Source organism: Stegodyphus dumicola, chromosome 9, assembly GCF_044657685.1.
Source record: "Stegodyphus dumicola isolate Sdum_Otavi_A_Nest chromosome 9, ASM4465768v1".
NCBI lineage: Eukaryota > Metazoa > Arthropoda > Arachnida > Araneae > Eresidae > Stegodyphus > Stegodyphus dumicola.
Window position 1 is genome coordinate 10,934,837 of NC_140776.1, and position 21,473 is coordinate 10,956,309.

At 34.8% G+C, this 21,473-nt stretch overlaps 1 protein-coding gene across 1 annotated transcript in view; it reads left to right on the forward strand.

The window, feature by feature from the left end:
• Positions 1–21,473, forward strand: part of LOC118199549 (SID1 transmembrane family member 1-like) — a 114,252-nt gene that overhangs the window by 87,156 nt on the left and 5,623 nt on the right. The window contains exons 15-22 of the mRNA XM_035371440.2: positions 1,256–1,404; positions 3,154–3,199; positions 9,505–9,622; positions 14,286–14,422; positions 16,785–16,887; positions 18,818–18,894; positions 18,984–19,030; positions 19,931–20,036. Of these exons, the coding sequence (XP_035227331.2) occupies positions 1,256–1,404; positions 3,154–3,199; positions 9,505–9,622; positions 14,286–14,422; positions 16,785–16,887; positions 18,818–18,894; positions 18,984–19,030; positions 19,931–20,036 (783 nt within the window). The remainder of the gene's footprint in view (positions 1–1,255; positions 1,405–3,153; positions 3,200–9,504; positions 9,623–14,285; positions 14,423–16,784; positions 16,888–18,817; positions 18,895–18,983; positions 19,031–19,930; positions 20,037–21,473) is intronic.

Genomic DNA, 21,473 nt, shown 5'->3' on the forward strand with positions numbered 1-21,473 from the left:
GCCTTTTTAGCTTAGCAAAGGCAAAGAACCTGACCTCTCGGGAAGTTGCACCTCTATCTCTAAGATCCTATATTGATCCCTCAGAGGGACTGCTGCGAATTTTCTTCCACTTTCATCTGAAATCCACTGCAAACAAACAAACTCACCATGAAGACCATCTTAGACAGCTGGTCTGGAAATTATTAGTTGCATTCCTATAGATACAGTGCAGGTCTATATTGACGGTCGTACAGAAAATCTTACTGGCAGCGGTATTTTTATTAGGACTTCCCACCTTGAGACTACAATAACGCAAAGCAACCCTGACACTCGCTCAGTCTTCAGAAGAGAGTTAATTGCGTTTAATGTTGGGCTTGATGCTATCATGTCTTATGATGATTGATTTTGGGGAATTATGGATTTTATCGGATAGCCGCAGCAGTGCACTACAACATCTTAGTGGCTGGTCCTTCGCAAACAATGAAACCAGCATATCTATTCTGCTCAAACTCAGGAAGATCTCTCAGACACACGACGTTGACCTCCCAGTGGATCCCATCACTTTCTCTTCGCTTACTTATCAAGAACTATACTCAAATGAAAGATCTAAACTCAATTTAATATGGCGTATTTCAGCTACGCACCAATGGTGCACAGGAACATCCCCTGGCTCTATGCTGGAAATCAAATGCGACTGTGGTTCACAGACTGCTCTGACTAGAGTAACAAGGGGCCACCTTCAATGTCTTTCATTTGATAGTGACAGAACATTCCAACCCACTTGTAAAAAATGCTGTGACCATCCAGCTTCACTGGATCACATTCTGAGGACATGCATCGGACTTTGTAAGGAGGACTTATCCGATCCCCTTATTATTATAGATTTTTTGGCGGTCAACAACCTTCTGGAACTGATCTGACATATGTCAGTTCTTTTGAAGATAAGCAACAACAACAATTTTCGACTAGTAATCCATGATTTATAGTCGTGAAACATTTATCTTTCTAATAAAGTTAGCTGCGGCTACAGTCGAAAGTCAAATGATGTCAGCCTCGATAATCATTTCTTATTCACAAACTTCTACCGAGTAAAACCTATCTTCTTAATGTTATCTTTATATATTCGATTTCTCATTTACTATATTACATTGGAGTGTTGACTGAAAGCAGCTGAATTTTTGGAAGCCTGTAAGACAACAGTTTTAATTTCCAAAATTCAATTATTGTTTAAATTACATTTTAACTGTTCCATTAATGTTATTACTATAATTTTTAGATTGTACTTATGACGGGGAATCAAGATGTTTGCTACTACAATTTCTTGTGTTCTCACCAAGCATACGGTATCAGCGACTTCAATCATTTCTACAGCAATATCGGCTATGTGATGCTCGGAATTCTCTTCCTTCTGCTTGTTTGGAGAAGGTAAGTATTTTAAATGGGTTCTATAATTCGATAAAGATGGGGGAACAAAAAGAGAAAGAAAGTTTTAATTATACTCTTAAGGATCTGGAATAATTAAGCGACTCCTATCTTCGCGTATGTTCTAGTTCTTTTACTTCATGAGAGGGAGATTTAATAGAGATTCCATTATCCGAACAATCCGTTGTTCTAATTTGTTGAAATTTGCTCGGACGGATATCAGCAAAGATTCCGAGAAAATATGAAAATAAAACGTTTATATAATAATCGGAATGCTTCGGAATCTTCCTAGCTTTCTTCTCATAGTATTCGATATTTTATTGTTAGACCTCTAATTTCTAATCGAAAACTTCTTAATTATTGTTCTTATATTGGTACTTTCAACCCTATCCAAAGATTCAGCTTTCCTTATACCAGGCTTCTTAATGTTTTTGAGCTTCGCGGGGGGGGGGAGGGGAACTCGTTTGACGGTATAATTTGTAACTACGGCTGCAGATTCAAAAAAAAAAATGTACTTTAAACCAAAAACTTAAATTTTACTGATTCTTTAAAAAATTGAAATAGCAAGAAGGTCAACTGCGAATTATAAAAAATAAATATATATATATTACGCTCAAAGGGGCGTTTTTTAACGTTTTGTCTGTTACCTTTCCTTTTCGCACTTAAAGCATAAAATTCAAAACAGCAATATCGCAAAATAATTTTTAAATTAGCATATCTTTAGATTTTTCGATTTCCAGTCTCGCGCGTTGCAGATAATTTTTTTTTTCCTATATTGTTATTGCTCGCGTTGAAATCTTTGAATTTCTTAATCAAAAACTTATAAATGCTTTACAAAAGCTGCCGTTTACTGCGACTTTGGGAAAACGAGTCCTTTATTCTGTCCTTACGTACAGATGTCACGCAAAAATATCATTAAATTGAATTCGATAACGGTCAAAATGGAAATTTTCATTGAAATATGGCACCCGAAAATTTTCGCGATTACAATGCTTCCTTTACTTCGTATAAGGAAGTAAAAATCAAATTAAATTACATTTTATAAGTGCTTTTAATTGCGATTAAAATATTTATTCTTGGTTTAATTTGGATGAATAATGAAAGTGCTCTAAAATGTTCATGTTTTTTTGGTATTTGAGGATAAAAAAATTCGCGGCTATTTTAAGTTAGTTAGTAAATCCAAAAGAAACATATGAATTACTGTATTAAAAATCGGTATCTTTATATTTGACTTAATTCATTATTTTTCTAACATTTAAAGGAAACGAAATCAATAGTTAATAAACATCGTCCTGTCATAATGAATCTTTGAAGATTAAATTTTAAAAAAAATCTTTTCTAGAATTCATATTTATGCCGCTCACACGTGAACGTGTTTAGTGACTGTAACTGCGTACCGATGGGCCCGGGTTCGAATCCCGGAGAAGGCATGGATGTAAAATGTCTGTCTTTTCGTGGGAGGTAACGGTGGCCGCCAATTAGATGCCTCCATAATAAAATCACCATCACTTCTGGCCTTAGTAGTGGCCAAAGGCTAAAATAGCTAATCCCCACCATAGAAAAAAATCATAGCGGTTAATTGAATATTAATGTTTTTAGTAGTTTTTTAATTTATTCTATTGTACATTTAAATTCATTTAATTCAAATAAAAGTCGAATTACTGACGTGCAGTATTTCATGCTATTCTCAGAAATGTATATCACTTTTTGAATGCTTATTTTACATATTTTTATTTTCCTTTTGCGTTTCAGAGAAAGTTTACTTGGTGACTGGGATGCGAATCTTCCTTTGGAAGAGGTAAGTTTCAAATAATTATTAGTCCAAAGGGGCTTTGTCCCTGAAAAACTATTGTTTTCGTTTTGCGATTTTGCAATGAATCACTATAAATATCCGTTTCACTTTTCAAACTGTTGCCACCCAGTGTTAGAGTCCTGCATTATATTTGAAGAAATTAAATAATGAAAAATCTGCATAAATGTATGTCTATTTCTCGCATTGTGATAAAACAACGGTACATAGAGCCATCGAATTTTGAATGACGTAATCCTCCTACGAATATGGGCATGTGGAAGACCAAATTTAAAATTTGGAATTTGTTTTATTATCTATTTCATATTTTGTAAAACTTTAACGAATTTTTGATTGATATGTTCATTTTAAAATTATTTTGCGACATTGCTATTGAACTGAATTTTGTGATTTAAGTGCAAAGAACATGATATTTAATAAATAAAGGTTAAATAAACAAAACGTTAAATAACAAAACGTTAAATAAACGCCCCTTTGGACGTAATTTAAAATCTGAAACCTTTCAGATTTTTTTTTATTTTTAATTTTAGTATTATTTTAAATGTTCAATACCGTCAGTTATAAAATTCTTACAGAATTAAATACAAAATGATGTAGAGTTTCCCTTATTTTGCATAACAAATTATTTTAAGTTTTGGTACCTTTCCTGAACCTCTCGTTTTCCCCTCGCATTTCCTCGCCAGAATGCAAATTTAAAGTTAAGTGGGTATTCAAAGGGTCGAATCTTGTAGTTTATTCAGAACGTGATTTCGCTAGCCAGCGTACGTTACTAGTCTTTCCTTGCTGTTACGCAGAGTTTCTGATACTCCTTTTTGGCCATTTATAAGCACATCGCCGGGTAGGTTGTTGAGTCAGTCTCGTTAGCCTTAAATTGTTAGTCCATCACTGCTCCTTGAATTTATTGTGAATTATTCTTAAGTTCCACCACAAGTCGTCGGTGTTTTTGTATACACGAAGTGCGTGTATGTTTGTTAAGAGTTTGAAGAATAATAAATGGTTATTTTACCCTTCTTCTATGCTGGTATTCTTTTGCGCCTGGGCTAGAAGTCACCATATTATCTCGTAAGATCATTTTGACTGTATGTTAGCAAAGAAGGTACCAACTTGCAATATGACTAAGAGATATTTAGGAGAACTATAGATATTATACATACTTCTGGATACATTTTAATTTGATTTAGATACTTATTGTAAAAATTATTTACGACTTTATTTTTATGTCATGAATGTGATTAACAGGTTTTCTTTCATAAAGGAGTTTTAGCCAGTTCTTTGAGCTTTCTCTGTCAAATTTTTATAAGGAAATCATGCCAAAAAGAAACTTTCATATTATTTCGATCAACAAGGTCATAACTACTTTGTAGCTGCCTTTAGATTATTTTAAAATTTTTTATTTCTGTCATTATGAAAGGAGATTTAGAACAGGGAAACTTTTTAAGTCATTCAAACAATTCTCAATCCTAAAATGCAAATCAATGCTTCTGTCTCAGTATTATTCCTGACAAGTGTCAGTTTTGCAGCTTTTTTTATTATTATTATTATTATTATTATTATTATTATTATTATTATTTTTTATTTCAAAGCTGTTATGCACTTTGTTGTTACATGTATCTTGTTCTGAATAATCTAGCTAAATGTAATCATCTCCTCGTATTGGTTTAAAAGCTGCCCAACAATTTTCTCTCCCTTTACTCTTTTTTCTTGCCCCCTTATTTTCTATTTATATATTCATATTATAAATGTAATTGCCTTAAATAAGTTACAAATGAAATTTTTATGCATTTTGTGATTTAAATGTGGAAAAGTTATACGTTTTTTTCAGCATTACTTTGCGAAATACATCCTCTGTCAACAAAGTTCCAGGACAATTGTTTTTTATTTCCGAGTTTGCAATCTTAAAAAGGAACAAATGTTGTTTTTGTTACCTGGTATAAATTATTACTTGACATGACCTTGACCACGTTTCCGCGCAAACTTGAAAGGGGCAGAGTTGTGCTTAACAACACACTGTTCGAATTGTAGTCGCATTCGTTAAGGTGACACAATGGATGCTGATTGTGAGCAAAGAGTGAACATTAAGTTCTGCAAGCTCGGAAAAACCTTTACTGATACGTCGAACATGATTAAGCAAGCATATGCAGGCGAGGCACTTTCAAGAAGTCGTGCTTTCGAGTGGCATAAAAGGTTTCGTGAAGGCAGAGATTCAGTGCAAGAGATCCAAGAGCTAGTCGCCCGTCTGTAGCACATACCGATGCGAACGTGGAGCCTGTGGTTACAGCCGATAACATCGCGGACGAAAACGTCGCGGAGAAAACAACGCAAGGCGAAAGCGTCGTGCTACAAAACATCGTGGGAGAAAACATCGCAAAGAGAAAACATCGCAGTTCTAAAACATCGTGGTAGAAAACATCGTCGTCGAAAATAAAGCGGTTCAAAAACTTCGCAGTTTAAAAACATCGTCGTCGAAAATATCGTGGTAAAAAATAAAGTATCTAAAAATCATCGCATGACGATAACATCGCAGACGTGCTTTCTTCAGGCTTGGCATTTTTACTTTCATATTTTTTATTAACTAATAAATTTTTGCTGAGAAAATAAGAAGGAAACTTAAGCATAAAAAATTAATGCAACTTATAGCACTTAATAGAATTTTAAACTGACATAGTTAACTAACAAAGGCCATTAATAAATCATTTGTTATAAAGTTTTTACTGGTAATTTTTCACGAAAAGTATAATCTATAAGTTGCATTTAATTTTCTATGCTTAAGTTTCCTTCTTACTTTTTCAGCAAAAATTTATTAGTTAATAAAAAAATGTGAAAGTAAAAATTATCCTTCTTTACATCTTGCGCTCACAAATCATTATGGGAATATCCATTTACAATTATTAAAACCTGAAAAAAAAGCACGTCTGCGATGTTATCGTCATGCGATCATTTCTAATACTGTTACGAAATGTAAATGCGCGGTGAAATGGCTTCCCCGCGAAGCAGTTTTAGGGTTGCCATAAAATGACAAAGGAGGGCAGGGTTGCCACATTTGGCACAAAATCGCCCGTTTGGTGACATTTGGCGACAAAATTGGCGATGTACCATGGACGGTTGGAGAACCTTCTGGAACGACTTTTTACTGGTTTAACCCAGAATGTTCTCGAACACAAGATGACAGCTATATAAACCCTGCTGGCCCGCAGTCAGTTAGTTTGTGCATCGTCTAGCGAGCTGATAATCAGTCATTGAGCGAGCGTCTCGAAGTCTAGCGCTGGATTGGTCGTCGAGTGCATCGAAGAGTCTCTTAGTGTATCGCGGTTAGTGCAACGTGGAGTTCCGAGAACGACCGAGCAGAGTCGGAAACTGTACTCTGGTGCTTTGAACACCAGAATACAGTGAAGTAATACAGTGAAGCTGTCTCCACCGTCATTGCCTGAGAGTGTGAAGGCTGTGTCGCTGATTATTCCAGCGTGTTTATTGTAGATCTTCGACGACTGCAAAAAGTGTTTTGGAGCTGTCCGGATTAGTATTGATAAATAAAGTGTGTTTCGATGTTCCATCAAGTGCTGTCGTCGTTATTCACTCCAAATCTGTACGAACCCGTGAAGAAAATAACGTAACAACTGGTGTCAGAAGATAACATAACAATATTGTTATTTTTAGGACCCTAAAATGTTTTCAGATTTCCAAGATTTTAAAAATATAATATTTTATAGATATCATTCGGAGCGTAAATCCTTGATTCTATATCACGATGGGAAAAATGACAGTAAGGTATTTAAGAGGTATGTCTTTGATAGCCCTTTGAATATCATTTTACATTATTCAATTTTCTTCGGTTTATTAACCTGTAGAGTTTTCTTGTTTGTTTCGGGATCATTCAAGGATAGACTCTACTGAAAAGATTGAGTAGCGAATTCTTGCTGTGTCCTTGAAGAACAAATACTGCAGAAGGTTTAAATAACCTTTTTATTTGAAGTGAACTTGAAGTTTGCACTCACCGGTGCTCACAATTACCACCACTTGTGTCTAAGTAACTGGAATAGAAAATAAAAATGTAAAATCACAGTAAATAAAGATGGGCTACACGACTAGCTCCTTAATTATGTAAACCGCTCAATCGGCTGCGCACAGCAAAGCCGAACCTAGAATATCAATATCATCTAAAGGGAGTGGCTAAGCACCGACTATTTCACGTAGAAAGCTACCTAAAACAATCAGCATCAATTCCGAACTGACTTTCCTACTACTCTTAAAACCGCTTCTTAAATACTGATTCCGGACTCACTTAGATTTGCATACCACGTCATTAAAATTTACATTTTGTCAAGAAATTGAAATCAGAAGAGAAAGGAGGGTTTCGCAAACTAAAAATAATTGGTTAGAATAAAATAAGGTCTTTAAAAACCTACCTGAAATTGAGATGCTATTAATTCAACTCAGGCGAATATCGTAAGAGTGCCTGGCTTTTTGTGAAATATCTGAAAATAATAATAAATAATCTTTGCCAAAAACGAGACTCGACTGAAAAATGTTTAAAGCGGAATTCGAGAAACTAATGCCGATATTTTTTACCTCAACTTGTTATGTTATAGGAATTGGTTGGTTGGTTTGCTTTTATTGGCACAAAACCCTGAAGATTATGATGCGCCACGTGAATGGCGAATAAACTTCAAATGCACAAAACTGAAATATATTAGATAAGCAGCGTTTCGATAGTAAAATAAAAATCATTCACTTGTGTACCATAGATAAAATATCGCGAAACTAAAATGCATAAGGAGCATAATACTGTATAAGATAAATTGTTATCATCTATCATATCCTGTAATGTTCATGAAGGTATATACAGATGAATGTGGAAAAAGCTCTAGCAACAGGTAGATCAGGAAAAAAAAAACGGTAAAAAGAAATGTGTTTTAAAAATCTTATGAGGTTAATATGGGTTTTTCTTCCAATGAGTTCTGTTAAATTAGTATTCGTAGAATTAAAATGATACACTACGTTTCTGACTAAAAGCAGCGCAACAGATTGGGATGGGAATTATCTCGGAAGAAAAGTGGCTCCGCAGTGGCTAAAGATGGACATTCGACAGTTATCATATTCCACACATCACACATGATTGGCAGGTCTGAACGAACTATTAAAAAACTGTGTAAGTAATTTCTTATTCAGAACATACAGGACAACTCCATATTGTCAGATTTATAGATCACTGAGTATGTCTAAAATAAAAGCACAAACAAAAAAGTACAGTGCGAATGGTGGCATATCAGATACCATTAACTCAATGTATTATGCTGAAACATAAGTAATGACCGTTTATGTTGTGTTTAAAATTACGCAGTAAAAATAAAATGTATTGTCATAATGTTTCGTGTTATTCGAAAGATTATCTTTCCTTGTATAACATGGTGTATTTTATTTTTTGTCTGAGCTAATTTTTATTATTTTTCTGATCATTAAAAGGGAGTGTGAAGTGGACAAAAATAAGCATTTTTGAAACCTACCTTCTTTTCGCGTTTAATCGAGGCGCCAGTGCTGCCCGAGGGATTTGTGAAGTGTATGGGAAAAGTGTAATGCCTAAACGAACTGCAAGAAATTGGTTTGCCAAATTCAAAAATGGAAATTTCGACCTGGAAGACGCTCCTCGTTCCGGACGACCACATGAGTTTGATGAGGAGCATTTGAATTTCTATCTGCACGAAGACGCGCATCAAGTCGGAACGAATGGGTTGTAGCCAAATGACTACAGTTCGACATCTTGGGTCTATAAAGAAAGTCCAAAAACTCGGACATTATTGACTAATTTATTGTTTTTTGTTTTGTTAAAATAAAAATTTTTAAACTAGAAGTACGGCCATTACTTCTGTTTCAACCCACTAGTTCACGGTAACTCTGCTTTTTTTTTTTTTTTTTTTTTTTTTTTTTTAAATCAGTGATTCTGCGAGCCGATACTTATTTCAACTTGGAAATTGGTAAAGTTTGGGCGTTCCGCGTATTTGTTCCTGACCTGTCCTTGTATAAAAGCTACTAAAACAGAAAGTACAAGAGTCCCCCTTAAGCTGCAGGTTGTATGCTTTTACATTATCCTTCGTATGTGAAACCGCAGACAATACTAGGCTCTATACGTGGCATTTATGTAACAAAATACGCGACAAAGTTATAAAATATGCACAGTTTAAAGCTTACTACTAAATAGCGTCTAGTAAGTACTTATTTTGATCGTAACTTAGCATAAATATTTTGTATACATCTATAATTACTCATTACTTTTTTGTGTTTTTATTTTTCAAATACAGTCGACCGGAATACCTCATCATTTTGGTCTTATGTACGCTATGGGCTGGGCCCTCATCATGGAAGGCGTGCTGAGCGCTAGTTATCACATTTGTCCCAACAGAGCCAATTTCCAATTTGGTTAGTATATACTATACGTATTTAATATATACTTATGTACATAACCTTATAATATATATATATATATATATATTTACAGCTATCAATTCAGACATTTAAAGACTCAACATAAAATAAGTATACAAATATTTAAAATTTAAAAAACACATAAAAGGGCGGATTAAATAGTATGTTCACCTAAAATACATACCGGGTGGTTATAATTAAACTTACTCCATAAAAGGCATCCTACAGCGCAAACAGGTAAACAGAATGCAACGAAATTTTGTATATGGGCTATACACGAGATGCGCTCACGGAATTTTGAAAAAAAATATTAAATCCAAAATGTCCACCAGAGGGCGCTTTTTCTGGAAAAGCATGAAATTTAACGCAATAAACGACGAAAACGGATTACAGAAACAATACTAACAATCCAGAACAGGAAATTGTGAGTAATAAAATGCAAAACCGGGAAAAGGTCAATTGTAGGGCAAAAATGTCCAAATTTGCATGCTTGGGAAGAAGTTTTATGCAAAACAAGTTAGGGTATAAAACATTTGCAGACGTTATCATGTTTAAGTCGATACTTCCAGCTGTTCTATCGACAGTCTCTTTAGTTGAACGTGCGTTATTGGTAAAGCTGTTTTACGAAAACAAGGGAAATGTTTCTGCTACAGCTCGTAAATTTCGTCATAGAAAGAACCTACGGCGTGGACCAATTGTCTACTAAACGTATGTGGGCCATGATTAAGATATTTGATGAGACGGGGAAATTAGGAGTTCAACCTGGAAGAGGCCGTAAACGTGTCACACCGGTACTTGTTAATACCGTCAAGACAGCTGTTGACGCATAGTCACAGACCTCAGAATTTGGGGGCACTAGCACGCGTTCAGTTTCTCGACAGACAGGCTATTCTTACAGCACCATCCAAAAAGTACTCAGAAACATAATGCACTACTTCCCATACAAGTTCCTCCATACCCAGGAGCTGCTTAATAGGAACAAGCCACAACGTCTCTCATTCGCAATCAGTTTTCTCAACAGAATGACTGTTGATCTGTCATGGCCTTGGAATATTCTGGGGAGCAACGAGGCTCATTTCTACCTCAATGGGACAGTCAAGACACAGAATTTCGGAAAAGAAAATTCGCGGATCCACACTGAAATTCCCCTGCAGTTATCAAAGGTCACTGTCTGGTGTGGATTCACGGCAACATTCATCCGTGGGCCATTCTTCTTTGAGGAAATTGGTGAACGTGGGCCTGTCACATGTTCCGTTACGGGCCGTCGGTATTATGACATGCTGCAGACGTTTGTTGTGCCGCAACTACAGCAAAGGGGGTCCTTACATCGCCCATTTTCATGCGGGATGGTGCGCCCCCCCCCCACATATCCATAGGTCCGTAAAGGGGCTACTGGCCTCAACACTTCACAGAGAAACGTGTTATTAGTCGCTCCTTTCCTAATCCATGACCACCAGATCTGGCCGGATCTAACTTAATTATACTTCTGGTTATGGGGATTCTGGTTATACGGATTTCTGGTTATGGGGCTATTTAAAAAGTCTGGCGTATCGTGGAGGTGTTGCGATGTTGAATGACTTAAAGAACACTACAACTCTTCATGTGCGAAGCCTCACAAATGATCAGTTACCGATCTACTATTGAACACACTGTCCATCGACTTGAAGTTTTGCAGGTGAATGAGGGTGGTTACGTGGAGCGCTTTTTCCCACATCATCCTGAACACGATTTTAACAACTGTTCCTCTTGTGCAATTTCGTCCTAATCTGTTCTTATTTCTGCAAAGTGAACTGTTTTTGTTTCTTCCTTACCTTTACTTACTGTGGTTCGATGACGAGGTGATCAAAAACTAGTCAATAAATGTTAATATTGTTTCTGCATTCCGTTTTGGCCGTTTATTCTGTTAAAATTCATGTTTTTCCCGAAAAAGCGCCCTCTGGTGGACATTTTGGAACCTTTTTTTTTTTTTTTTTTTTTTTTTTCGAAATTCCGTGAGCACATCTCGTGCATAGCTGTAGGATGCCTTTTATAAGTGGCATTTAATTATAACCACTCGGTATATATAAAATATTTTATTTCATAGTTCCTATTATTTTTCACGTGTTAACTTAGCAGGTAATTTATTATTTGCATTCTTAACAGTTAAAAAAATTTGATGTGGACACCACATGACTTCCTTGTACGGCCTGTTAAGTTACATACATTTTTTGCTGCATTTCACTTAAAAACATTTCCTCGAATTTCATTAATTCAGTTCTCACTTCGCAGCAAAGCAAAAATACATCAAAACTCAAAACATCTACATTAAAATAACTATAAAATACAGAAAAATGTAAAACACCAAATACAGTTAAAACAGTTAAAAAAAAATTACAATTAAAATTACTGTTTCAACGCAAAAACAAGCAATTCGGCCAGCCGGTCAGAAGGTAGCTTTTTGGTGCCCAAAACTGAGAGTTTCCTTTTGGTCCCACTCGGCAAAAAGACACTGAAGCTTTTCGTTCTAACGTTCTGAGGCTACTCGTTTTTGAGTTATGCGAGATACATATATACGTACACGAAAAAAAAAATCTCTTCTGAATCCATTTTAAATCAGTTTTATACACTGGTGTGCAAAACTTAAGCAACAGGTGTTCTTTTTGGCATAACTCCACGAGAAATCAACTGAGAGACATAAAATTCAGAATTAAGATACAGCATTTTGTATTTAAACGACGACGAAAGCATAATTGCTCTAAAAATGAATACAATGCATATAGTATGGAATCAAACAAAAACAGGCTTTATTGAACTCATAGTATCGCTACACATGATTGTCTGTACAAGAGGAAGAACAACAAGCAGGTGTTCCTTAGTATGAGATATGCCCTCCCCTTACTGCAATGGTTGCTTCGAACGGTCTCTCCATACTCAGCACCAGATTGTCCAACAGATCTTGAGGTAAGAGTGCCCATTCCTCAATCAGCATCTGTTTCAGTTGCTGGGTGTTCCCCGGAGGATGTAATCGTGTCACAAGAGTCTACCCAAAGCATCCCACACATGTTCTATGGGGTTTAAATCAAGGGAGCACGCTGGTCAATCCATTCGAGTGATATCTTCACTTTTCAGTAGCTTCTGAACAGCAAGAGTCCGGTGTGGCCGTGCATTATCATCCATAAAAACGAAGTCTGCTCCAATGGCACCTCAGAACAGACACACATGGGGAAGGATCCCCTCCTGACGATAGCGATCTCCGGTTACAGAACTTCTGTCGAAAACGTGGAGCTCTGTGCGCCCGTTCAGCATAATGCTTCTCCAGACGAGATCTTCAGGACACCGTAACGGTCTCTTTCCGTAATGTTACTGAGATTAAACCGTGTCCTGACCTCTCTCCAAATCAATTTGTGTTGAGAATCGCTTGTGGCACTAAAACAATTCTCATCCGTAAGGAGGATGCGACTCTATTGATGAGATGCCCAGTTTTTACGCTCCTTGCACCACTGTAAATGGTGATGCCGATGGCCAGCTTTCAAAGGGATGCAGCGTTCAGGACGGCAAGCGCATAGGCCACCTTTGTGAAGGTGTTTGGACACAGTAAACCACGACAATTGTCGCCCGTTGCTGTTCACAGTTGTTGAGCTGTGGCGCTTGCTGACTGTTTTCGGACGCTTTTCGTCTGCAAGACTATATATCTGTTATTTGCTGCAGTTGTTTTCCTGGGACGGCCGCCACCAACCTTTCTAATAGCTGTACCTATGGTATGGAAGGCTTTCTAAACGCGCAAAACGCCACTTTTGTTAATTCAGAACTCTTCAGCTATACTGGTCACACTTCGCCCCTACTCCAGATTTTCGATCATTCTTCCACGTGTGAAGTCATCCAGATCATTTCTTCTAGCCATATTTCACGAAAGAACTCCTTGTACTTGCAGCGAACGTCTTAAATTGCATCTCCATCCTTCCTTTTATGGTAATCTCGAGTTGAGCGCGCCGATCTTACGCGTTTTGTATACGCTCACGTAGCCTGTGACGTTTTTTTCTTGACATTTGCATACGCATGCATACTTAAGCAACAATTTACATTGTTGCTTAAGTTTTGCACACCAGTGTAATTCGTTTTGGGAAAGCGTCCTTTATTCTGTCCTTACGCAAAAACATCGTTAAATTGCATTTGATAGCGGTCAAAATGGATATTTTCGTCGAAATATGATACTTAGAAATTTAAGTGATTACCGTACTTTCGTGATTAATTTACTTCGCACAGGGAAGTAAAAATAAATGTTCTCTCCGCATTCGGAAATTAAAGTCTGTAAGAAACACCCGGAAATTTTTCAAGAAGAAGATAATTTTTTTTTTTTAAATGTAAAATAGTGCTGTCAATGAGCATTGTTGATTTGTTACATAATTAACACGTAAAATAATTACACGTTTGACAATTAAGATAATTATGACTGATTTCCAGAAAGATCTCCTGTAAAGACGATTAAATTTTTTCCGTGCATACATATTTTTACTAGCTGCCATTCATTACAAGCAAACTTAGAAATCTGTAATATTTACTCCAAAATATACCATGTGAGGACCATGAATAATCGTCATAAAGAATTTAAATGGTCTTATTAATGAAATTTAATTTTTGAAGTATTGCTCGATTTCACTGCGTTACTCTTTCATTTCAGATACAGCTTTTATGTATGTCATAGCAACGGTATGCATGCTGAAACTGTATCAAGCGAGGCATCCAGACATTACAGCTAGATCTCATACTACATGGATGATACTTTCCATAGTCATTGTTTTAAGCGTTGGTGGAATGGTATGTTTTAACTTATATTTTTATATTCCACTTTTGATTTAATTTGCATAGGTAAATTACTAAATTATGCATGATCTTGTAAGGTGTACTTTAATTTTATGACAGATATTTTTGATTCTGTAACCCTTTCCTTTCAATTATTGTTTCTCACATACAACTCCCTACCAGAATGAGTTTTTAGAATCGCGCTGAATGTAAATGAGGTAGAAGGAGACTATGCCTGGCTGTTTCGTTAGTAAACCTATTACGGTCGGCCGTATTGTACGTGCCTGTTGATAATCGCCAGCTAAATTAACCAGTTAACTGTGACGCCCTCTCTTACAAGTGCGCACCGTTTTGTGTCGCCAGAATCGAGCCATGACGAGTATATTCGTCAATCACAGAGTAAGTTGCATTGGTAAGATATTGTATGAAAAAGATGGGTTCATTTTAAAAAATTGAAAATTTTATTACTAGTATTTACTTATTTGGTTAACATAAGTATATATTACATACATATTAAACTAAAAACTGAATGAATTAAATTAAATATTATACATATAAAAGTACGAATTTAAATTCCTGCTGTGGAGTGATATTCAGCGAAACAAAGTACTATACACAATGCGACTTTGCAAATCGAACACCAGTAAAGCGATTCCTTCCTGATCTTACGTTTGTAACAATGCGAACACCTTCGCGTAGGGTTGGATTTTTTTTCCGATGTTCCGGGTATATAATCCGGAACATGATTCCCGCCTAATTGGCTTATATTAGGTCTAAATGGCCGAGTTTGTGTCGATTTATTTCTTTCAATTGGATACGTCGCAAAAGTGTCTTCAATAAATTTCAGCAAAAAGTTGATACTCGATTATGTTCCATTATTTTTTTTTTTTACACAATATGAATTCAGACACATAATGTCTAAGAAATGGAGAAATATCTTACTAGTACTTTTTGAGTCGTCTTCTTGCTGTGGAGTACGCTATGATGATTTTTTATTATAATCAATCACTAGCTCCGGTTTCTTTGTTATTATTTTTCTTTTCTCTGTTTCTATTATGTTTTCATTACGTACAGTACTTACTAAATAAACTTCCCTCTTATCTTTCCATTTTATTATACGCATGACGAGTATACTCGTCAATACACAAAATCGTGCCGCTTCTCCATGACGATTATACTCGTCAGTCACAGTTAACTGCTTAAATAAAGGGCCAACTACGTTATATTTTCGTGTCTGGCTTCGGCTAAGTCAGTTTAGTATTAGATTAGTTTCTTAATTTTCTTATCTTGATTTGAAGCCCGAATGGAGGCTTACTCTCGAGAAGGGGGTCGACTGTATTATTGAGTGAATAAAAGGATATTTTAACTCTTCTCTGGACTTTTTCGTTACATTTAAACTCAGCGATAAGTCGCTAAACATTTCAATAGGTTCCTCTACATTCGGCAGAGTCCAGTTAGTGAGAAACATTATACTCTTTATATAATTTGATTCATTGAAAAATATACTTACTGTAATTATTCTGTTTAATATATTTAATACATTCAGTATGCAATGGTGGCAATTTAACGTGATCACCTTCGTTGAAATGATAACAATAAATGAAAAACCTATTCTTACCAAGCTGGTTGCAAATAGCTGTGCATTTAACAAAAATAAGCATACCCTACTTCGAAACACTAACAATTTCAAAAATAATATATGCAAGTAAATATCAATATTTACCTTGCGTGTTTGACATTCAAAATAAGGAAATTGACATTCAGAATCAAATGAGAATGGGTATAGTTGTGACACTCGGAAAGATTCACTAAAATATGATATTTACAAAGTGATAAAAATGATGCAAAGCAACGAGAGATATCAAAACTAAATAAAAGTATTATTTCGTAGCAAAGAATTCTTTACTTCCAATGAATTATACAGAGACCGTTCGTCAAAAAACATTTCTGTTTTTACAGAAATGTTTTTTGACGATTTTCATTGTATTTACAGAAATATTTTACCTAAATTTTTGTGTTTTATATGTTCCATTTAATTACCCTTATTCTTCACTATCTATCCACACAGTAATTCTCAAATATGTAAAATATGCATTGACATTTTAAAATCTATAAATATATCAAATTTTATGTTTAGTGTTTAGTGATAGAAATGTTGCGATGTATTGTATTATTTACTTTGATTAAGCCTATTTCTAGTAACACTGAGATACTATATAACAGATATACTGTTTTATAAATTCATATTCATTTTTATTATTATCCATTTTTCTAAGAAATGATTGTTAGAATGAGAAGAAAAAAAACAGTAGCTGAATATAAAAATATTTTATCAATTCAGTAATTTTATGCATGATTCTACATATTTATCTTTCAGTTGAAGGGTGGTTTATTTGTTTGGTTGGTTTTCGTCTTCGTGCATTTAACTGTTACGGCAATCGTCAGCGCTAAAATTTATTACATGGGACGTGTCAAAATCAGTAAGTAGACAGGATAATTTTGGATAAATGATACTTTCTAAAAATTTTTATTTTACAGATTCTGATGCTTTTATGAATAAAAACCTGCATACTTAAACCACGAAAATGCCACGCAGCTTCTGGTTCCATTTAATTTTGATTCAGTTATTTCCACTTTCTAACCTAAAAAAAGGAAAGTGCTTATAATAAAGCTTTCTAAATGGAATTTTAATTTATAACAAGCCCTATAATCTCGTTTCAAATTTGGCTCTATTACCTTTTTATCTTAAAAATACTAAAATGCGCATAATAAATCGTTTCTGAAGTGCGTTATTCCAGAAGTAATGGCTGTCATATAATTCTAAATTAAAACTGCTGTTAACTAGTAATAATAAAGCACTATTCTGTTGAGAAATAAAGCAATTTACGAGTTCTTAATCGATCACACTAACTTCTTTCCCCCTTTTTAATGCCTCCTCTAGTTAACATATAGTCTGTAACCTCATTTTTAGTAAAAGAAGTACTGTAATCGCGAAAATTTTCGGGTATCGTATTTCAACGAAAATATCCATTTTGATCTATCTCGATTCCATTTAGACAATGTCTTTGCATTACATCTGTAACGTACAGAAAGAATAAAGAATTCATTTTCCCAAAATGGATTTAAAATGGATTCAGAAGAGATTTTTTTCCGTGACGTCTGTACTTACGTATGTATGTATCTCGCATAGCTCAAAAACGAGTAGCCTCAGAACGCTTAAATTTTATATATGGAACTGCTATAACATGTAGATGTGCAACCCTGTTTTTGATTGCAATCGGCTGCACCGAAAGTATATAAATATATGTATATATGTAACTGCTGTGTAACCCAGCTCGATGAGCTAAGTTCTTTTATTCTTATATGTTGGTAAATTCTGGATTTTTTGCTTTCAAAGTGATTGAATTGTATTATTCTTATGTTTCGGTTAAGGTTTTGTGCCTTTAGTTAATCTGCATGCAATAGTTGTAGAATTATCAACAATTTAAAAGTTGTTTAAGTTTCACTATGCCTAACGACGCCACCATTTGGTTACATTTGAAACTTAGTAGTATAGTGGATAAACTCAGTTTCTGCACCAGCTTCGGCGTCTTTTTGTCGAGTGGGACGAATCTTTTTGTGCACCGAAAAATCTGTCTTTCTGCCTAATTTTAATTAATTTAAACCTTAATTTTATTTCTTTTTTAATTGGTGGAACTCTATTTGGTGTTTTAGGCTTTTTTGTATTTTATAACTTTTGAAGGCTTTTTGAGTTTTTATGTATTTTTTCCTTGCCGCGAAGTAAGAACTGAATTGATTGAATGAGAAATATATCTCTCATGAAATTCGGAGAAATAAGTTTCAATGAAATGCAACACAAAATATGTATTATTTAATAGGCCGTTCAAGGAAGTCATGCTGTGTCCACACCAGATTTTTTATCTCAGACTACAGTTATGCTGTAAATATATGAAACGTATATTTGAAGTAACTGAACAGCGAGTACATCCATTTTAGTGCCTGCATCGCTTTAATCCATTAATTATTGCACGAATTATGTTTGATTGAAGATGGCGATACTCTGCTTATTATTGAAGAAAAAATAATCAAATCCTGGTCTAAGCATGCACATATATTATCTCCAAGTTTCGATTCTACACTTAATTTGCTTTTGCCACGGTTGAATTATATCAATCAACTTTCGGGTTGATGTATGATAATTTAAGCTTAATATTGCAGGAAATACGCTGAAAGCGAAAAGCATACCTTTTCGCAGAGGTATTTTTACTATGAATGCAAACATAATGGTGATTTTAAAAAACCTAGGCTGTCATTTAAAAAATTATTGGATATCATTAAAAAATTTGTAACTTCTTGTTGCCTTAGAAAGACAAATAGCATTCGTTTTAATTTCAGTGCATTTATTTTCAGATAAAGGAATTTTCAAGCAAATGCATCACGCTGCAATAAGAGATATAGCTGCGAAATCTTACAAGCCTACATATCCGGTAATTTTATATTTTTCTTATTTTATGCTATATTTAGAAACAAAGATTTTTTTTTTCTTTTTAAATTCTCATTCGTGTTTCATTCGTAGGGTCGTTTTGTCGCGCTCAGCATAGCGGTTCTCTTTAACATTGCTGTGTAAGTATGCTGTGTTTTCTGAAGTCATTAATATAAACTTTCAATGATTTGAAGTTTCAAAAATCAATTATTTTTATTCTAATTATTTTTATTCTAATTTATTTTCATTCTAAATGATTTTATGAAATTGATATAGTTGGTTAAAAGGATGTAGAACGTTTTACCCACAGATGAGTTTTCCAAGTCCATCTTTCACTAAATTATAGAATGAAGTACCTTACAAACGATCGGATTTTGTTTCAAAGAACGAACCTCTTCTTTTTTTATGTCAAAAAAAGTCTTTCTGTCATCTCCCCACTATTTTTTTTCTTTTTTACGAAATCTGAGTTTGTCAATAAAATTATTTTAGACAGGGCATAATTTCTAAAACTAGAACCGTCGAAATCCTGTAGAAGGCCATCAGAAAAAAGTAAGAAAATAAACAACGAATAATAAAAATTAAATAAAATTCAAAAGAATAAAAAATCTGAAAGCTTTCAGATTTTACATTACGCCCAAAGGAGCGTTTTTTTAACGTTTTTACCTTTATTTCTTTATTTTTTTAAGTATCATGTTCTTCGCACGTAAACCATAAAATTCAATTCAACAGCAGTATCACAAAATAATTTTACGATGAGCATATCTTTAGAAATTTCGATACACAATCTTGCCTGCTGGAGATAATTTTTTTTTTTTTTTTTTTTTTTTTTTTTTTAAGCACAGTGCGAGAACGATACATACATTTATACAGATTCTTCATTATTTAATTTCTTTAAATATAAAATAAATAATTTCTTATCGAGAAAATTTTGTTTCATTTCTTATGGTAATTTCAGAGTCGTACTGCGCGTCATCACTAACCTAATCAAAAATGTTTCTTTTGCGAAAATATCGAGCAATATCGTTATTCGACTGTTTCAGAGATCTGTATGGACTTATAAGGCAGCCAGCAAACTTCGGAAGCTTTCTGTTGAGTGTTTTCATCATGAACTTGATGATTTATCTGGTATATTACACTGCGATGAAAGTAAGTTCTATTCTGATAAATATTTTAATTTTTAGATTTTTAATTCTTTATACTGTGTTCTATGTTGGATTAATAAAAATTATTTACATAAAAGGTGCGTCAAAAATGCGATCGTTTTTGAAAAAAAAAAATAGACTCTCAGTGGAATAGAATGTGAAAATATGTATTTTTTCACATTTATTTCAAAAGCCATGTATTTTTGCTGTGGTATCGTAGTGTGTTTGACATCATCACGTTAAGTAAATACATTATTTTAATGATCAAAATGGTAAGAATGTTTTATTACATAAAAGCGTCGCGGGAGAAATTCGCAGCATTATCGTGGATCTTTTTACACAGTAATAACCCCAAGAGATGCTCAATAATAGTATGAAAAAGTGCACTTTGTCACAGTCCTGCTTCCCTCAAAAAAAAAAAAAAAAAGTCAAGTATGATTAGTGTAGACCTGTGTGTTACCGGCGGCAGATAGCGCTTCCAACTCCACGAATGATTTGTGAGGTTGCGTAGTACTTACTGCATTTTTTGAATTCAAAACATATTTATTACAATTACGAGAATTTCTTTACATATATATAATTCATGGATGGCATAGAATAATTATTGTAGTGAAGTATGTAGTCATCGTGACGTGAGGAACCTGTTAACGAGGGTCTCTCTAGTCGAGAGTTCGAGAGCATTCTGGCGTGTTGTTCGGTTGGAAAAAATCTACAAAATGAATTAGCCACGCCTCCTTAATTTTTCAGTAGTATTTTACATCGTCTGATTCGTTATATCTGGAATGATATCAGAGAAAAACAAGATCATTGGTTCGTTAACCCTCCTGAAATCGATTGGTTTTATGACGACAGACACAGTGCAGAACACTAAAATCTCTTGATACTGGTCGTGAAGTTATGTCTCTTGTACTGTCAACCAGAACGAATGATCGCGTCTGCGATGTCAGACCGTGTCGTGTGACACATCGTAAAAGCTTGAAAACAGTGACTTGAGAAGACCATACACACAATTTTCTCATCTCTGTGTGGTCCGCCGGAGACGACTCGGCTGAACAAATGGCTGTTCCATAAGGCCAATATCAGTGGCCCTGAAAACAACTGCTGAAGAATAGCTACACAGCAGCGATCCTTGGAGGTCCTAGCTGTATAAGCGGTTGTGGTATCCTGTTCAATGGTTGTGGCTGTTGAAAACCGCTTACTTCACCAGTATCGGTATTCTGAAGAAACATTTCGTATATGAACGTATATAATGAAGCATTTAGCTAACTACTACGTATGCCCTATTTAAATAAAATAAAGACAAACGAACATCAAATACCCCGTTACAGAAATTATATAGCATACTCTATAGCCTTTGAAGGCTATTGATGCAACTCCTTGGGGTTCTCTGGAGTTCAGTAACGGTAATCTTGCATATCTGCCGCAGCAGTGTGGCGCTGCA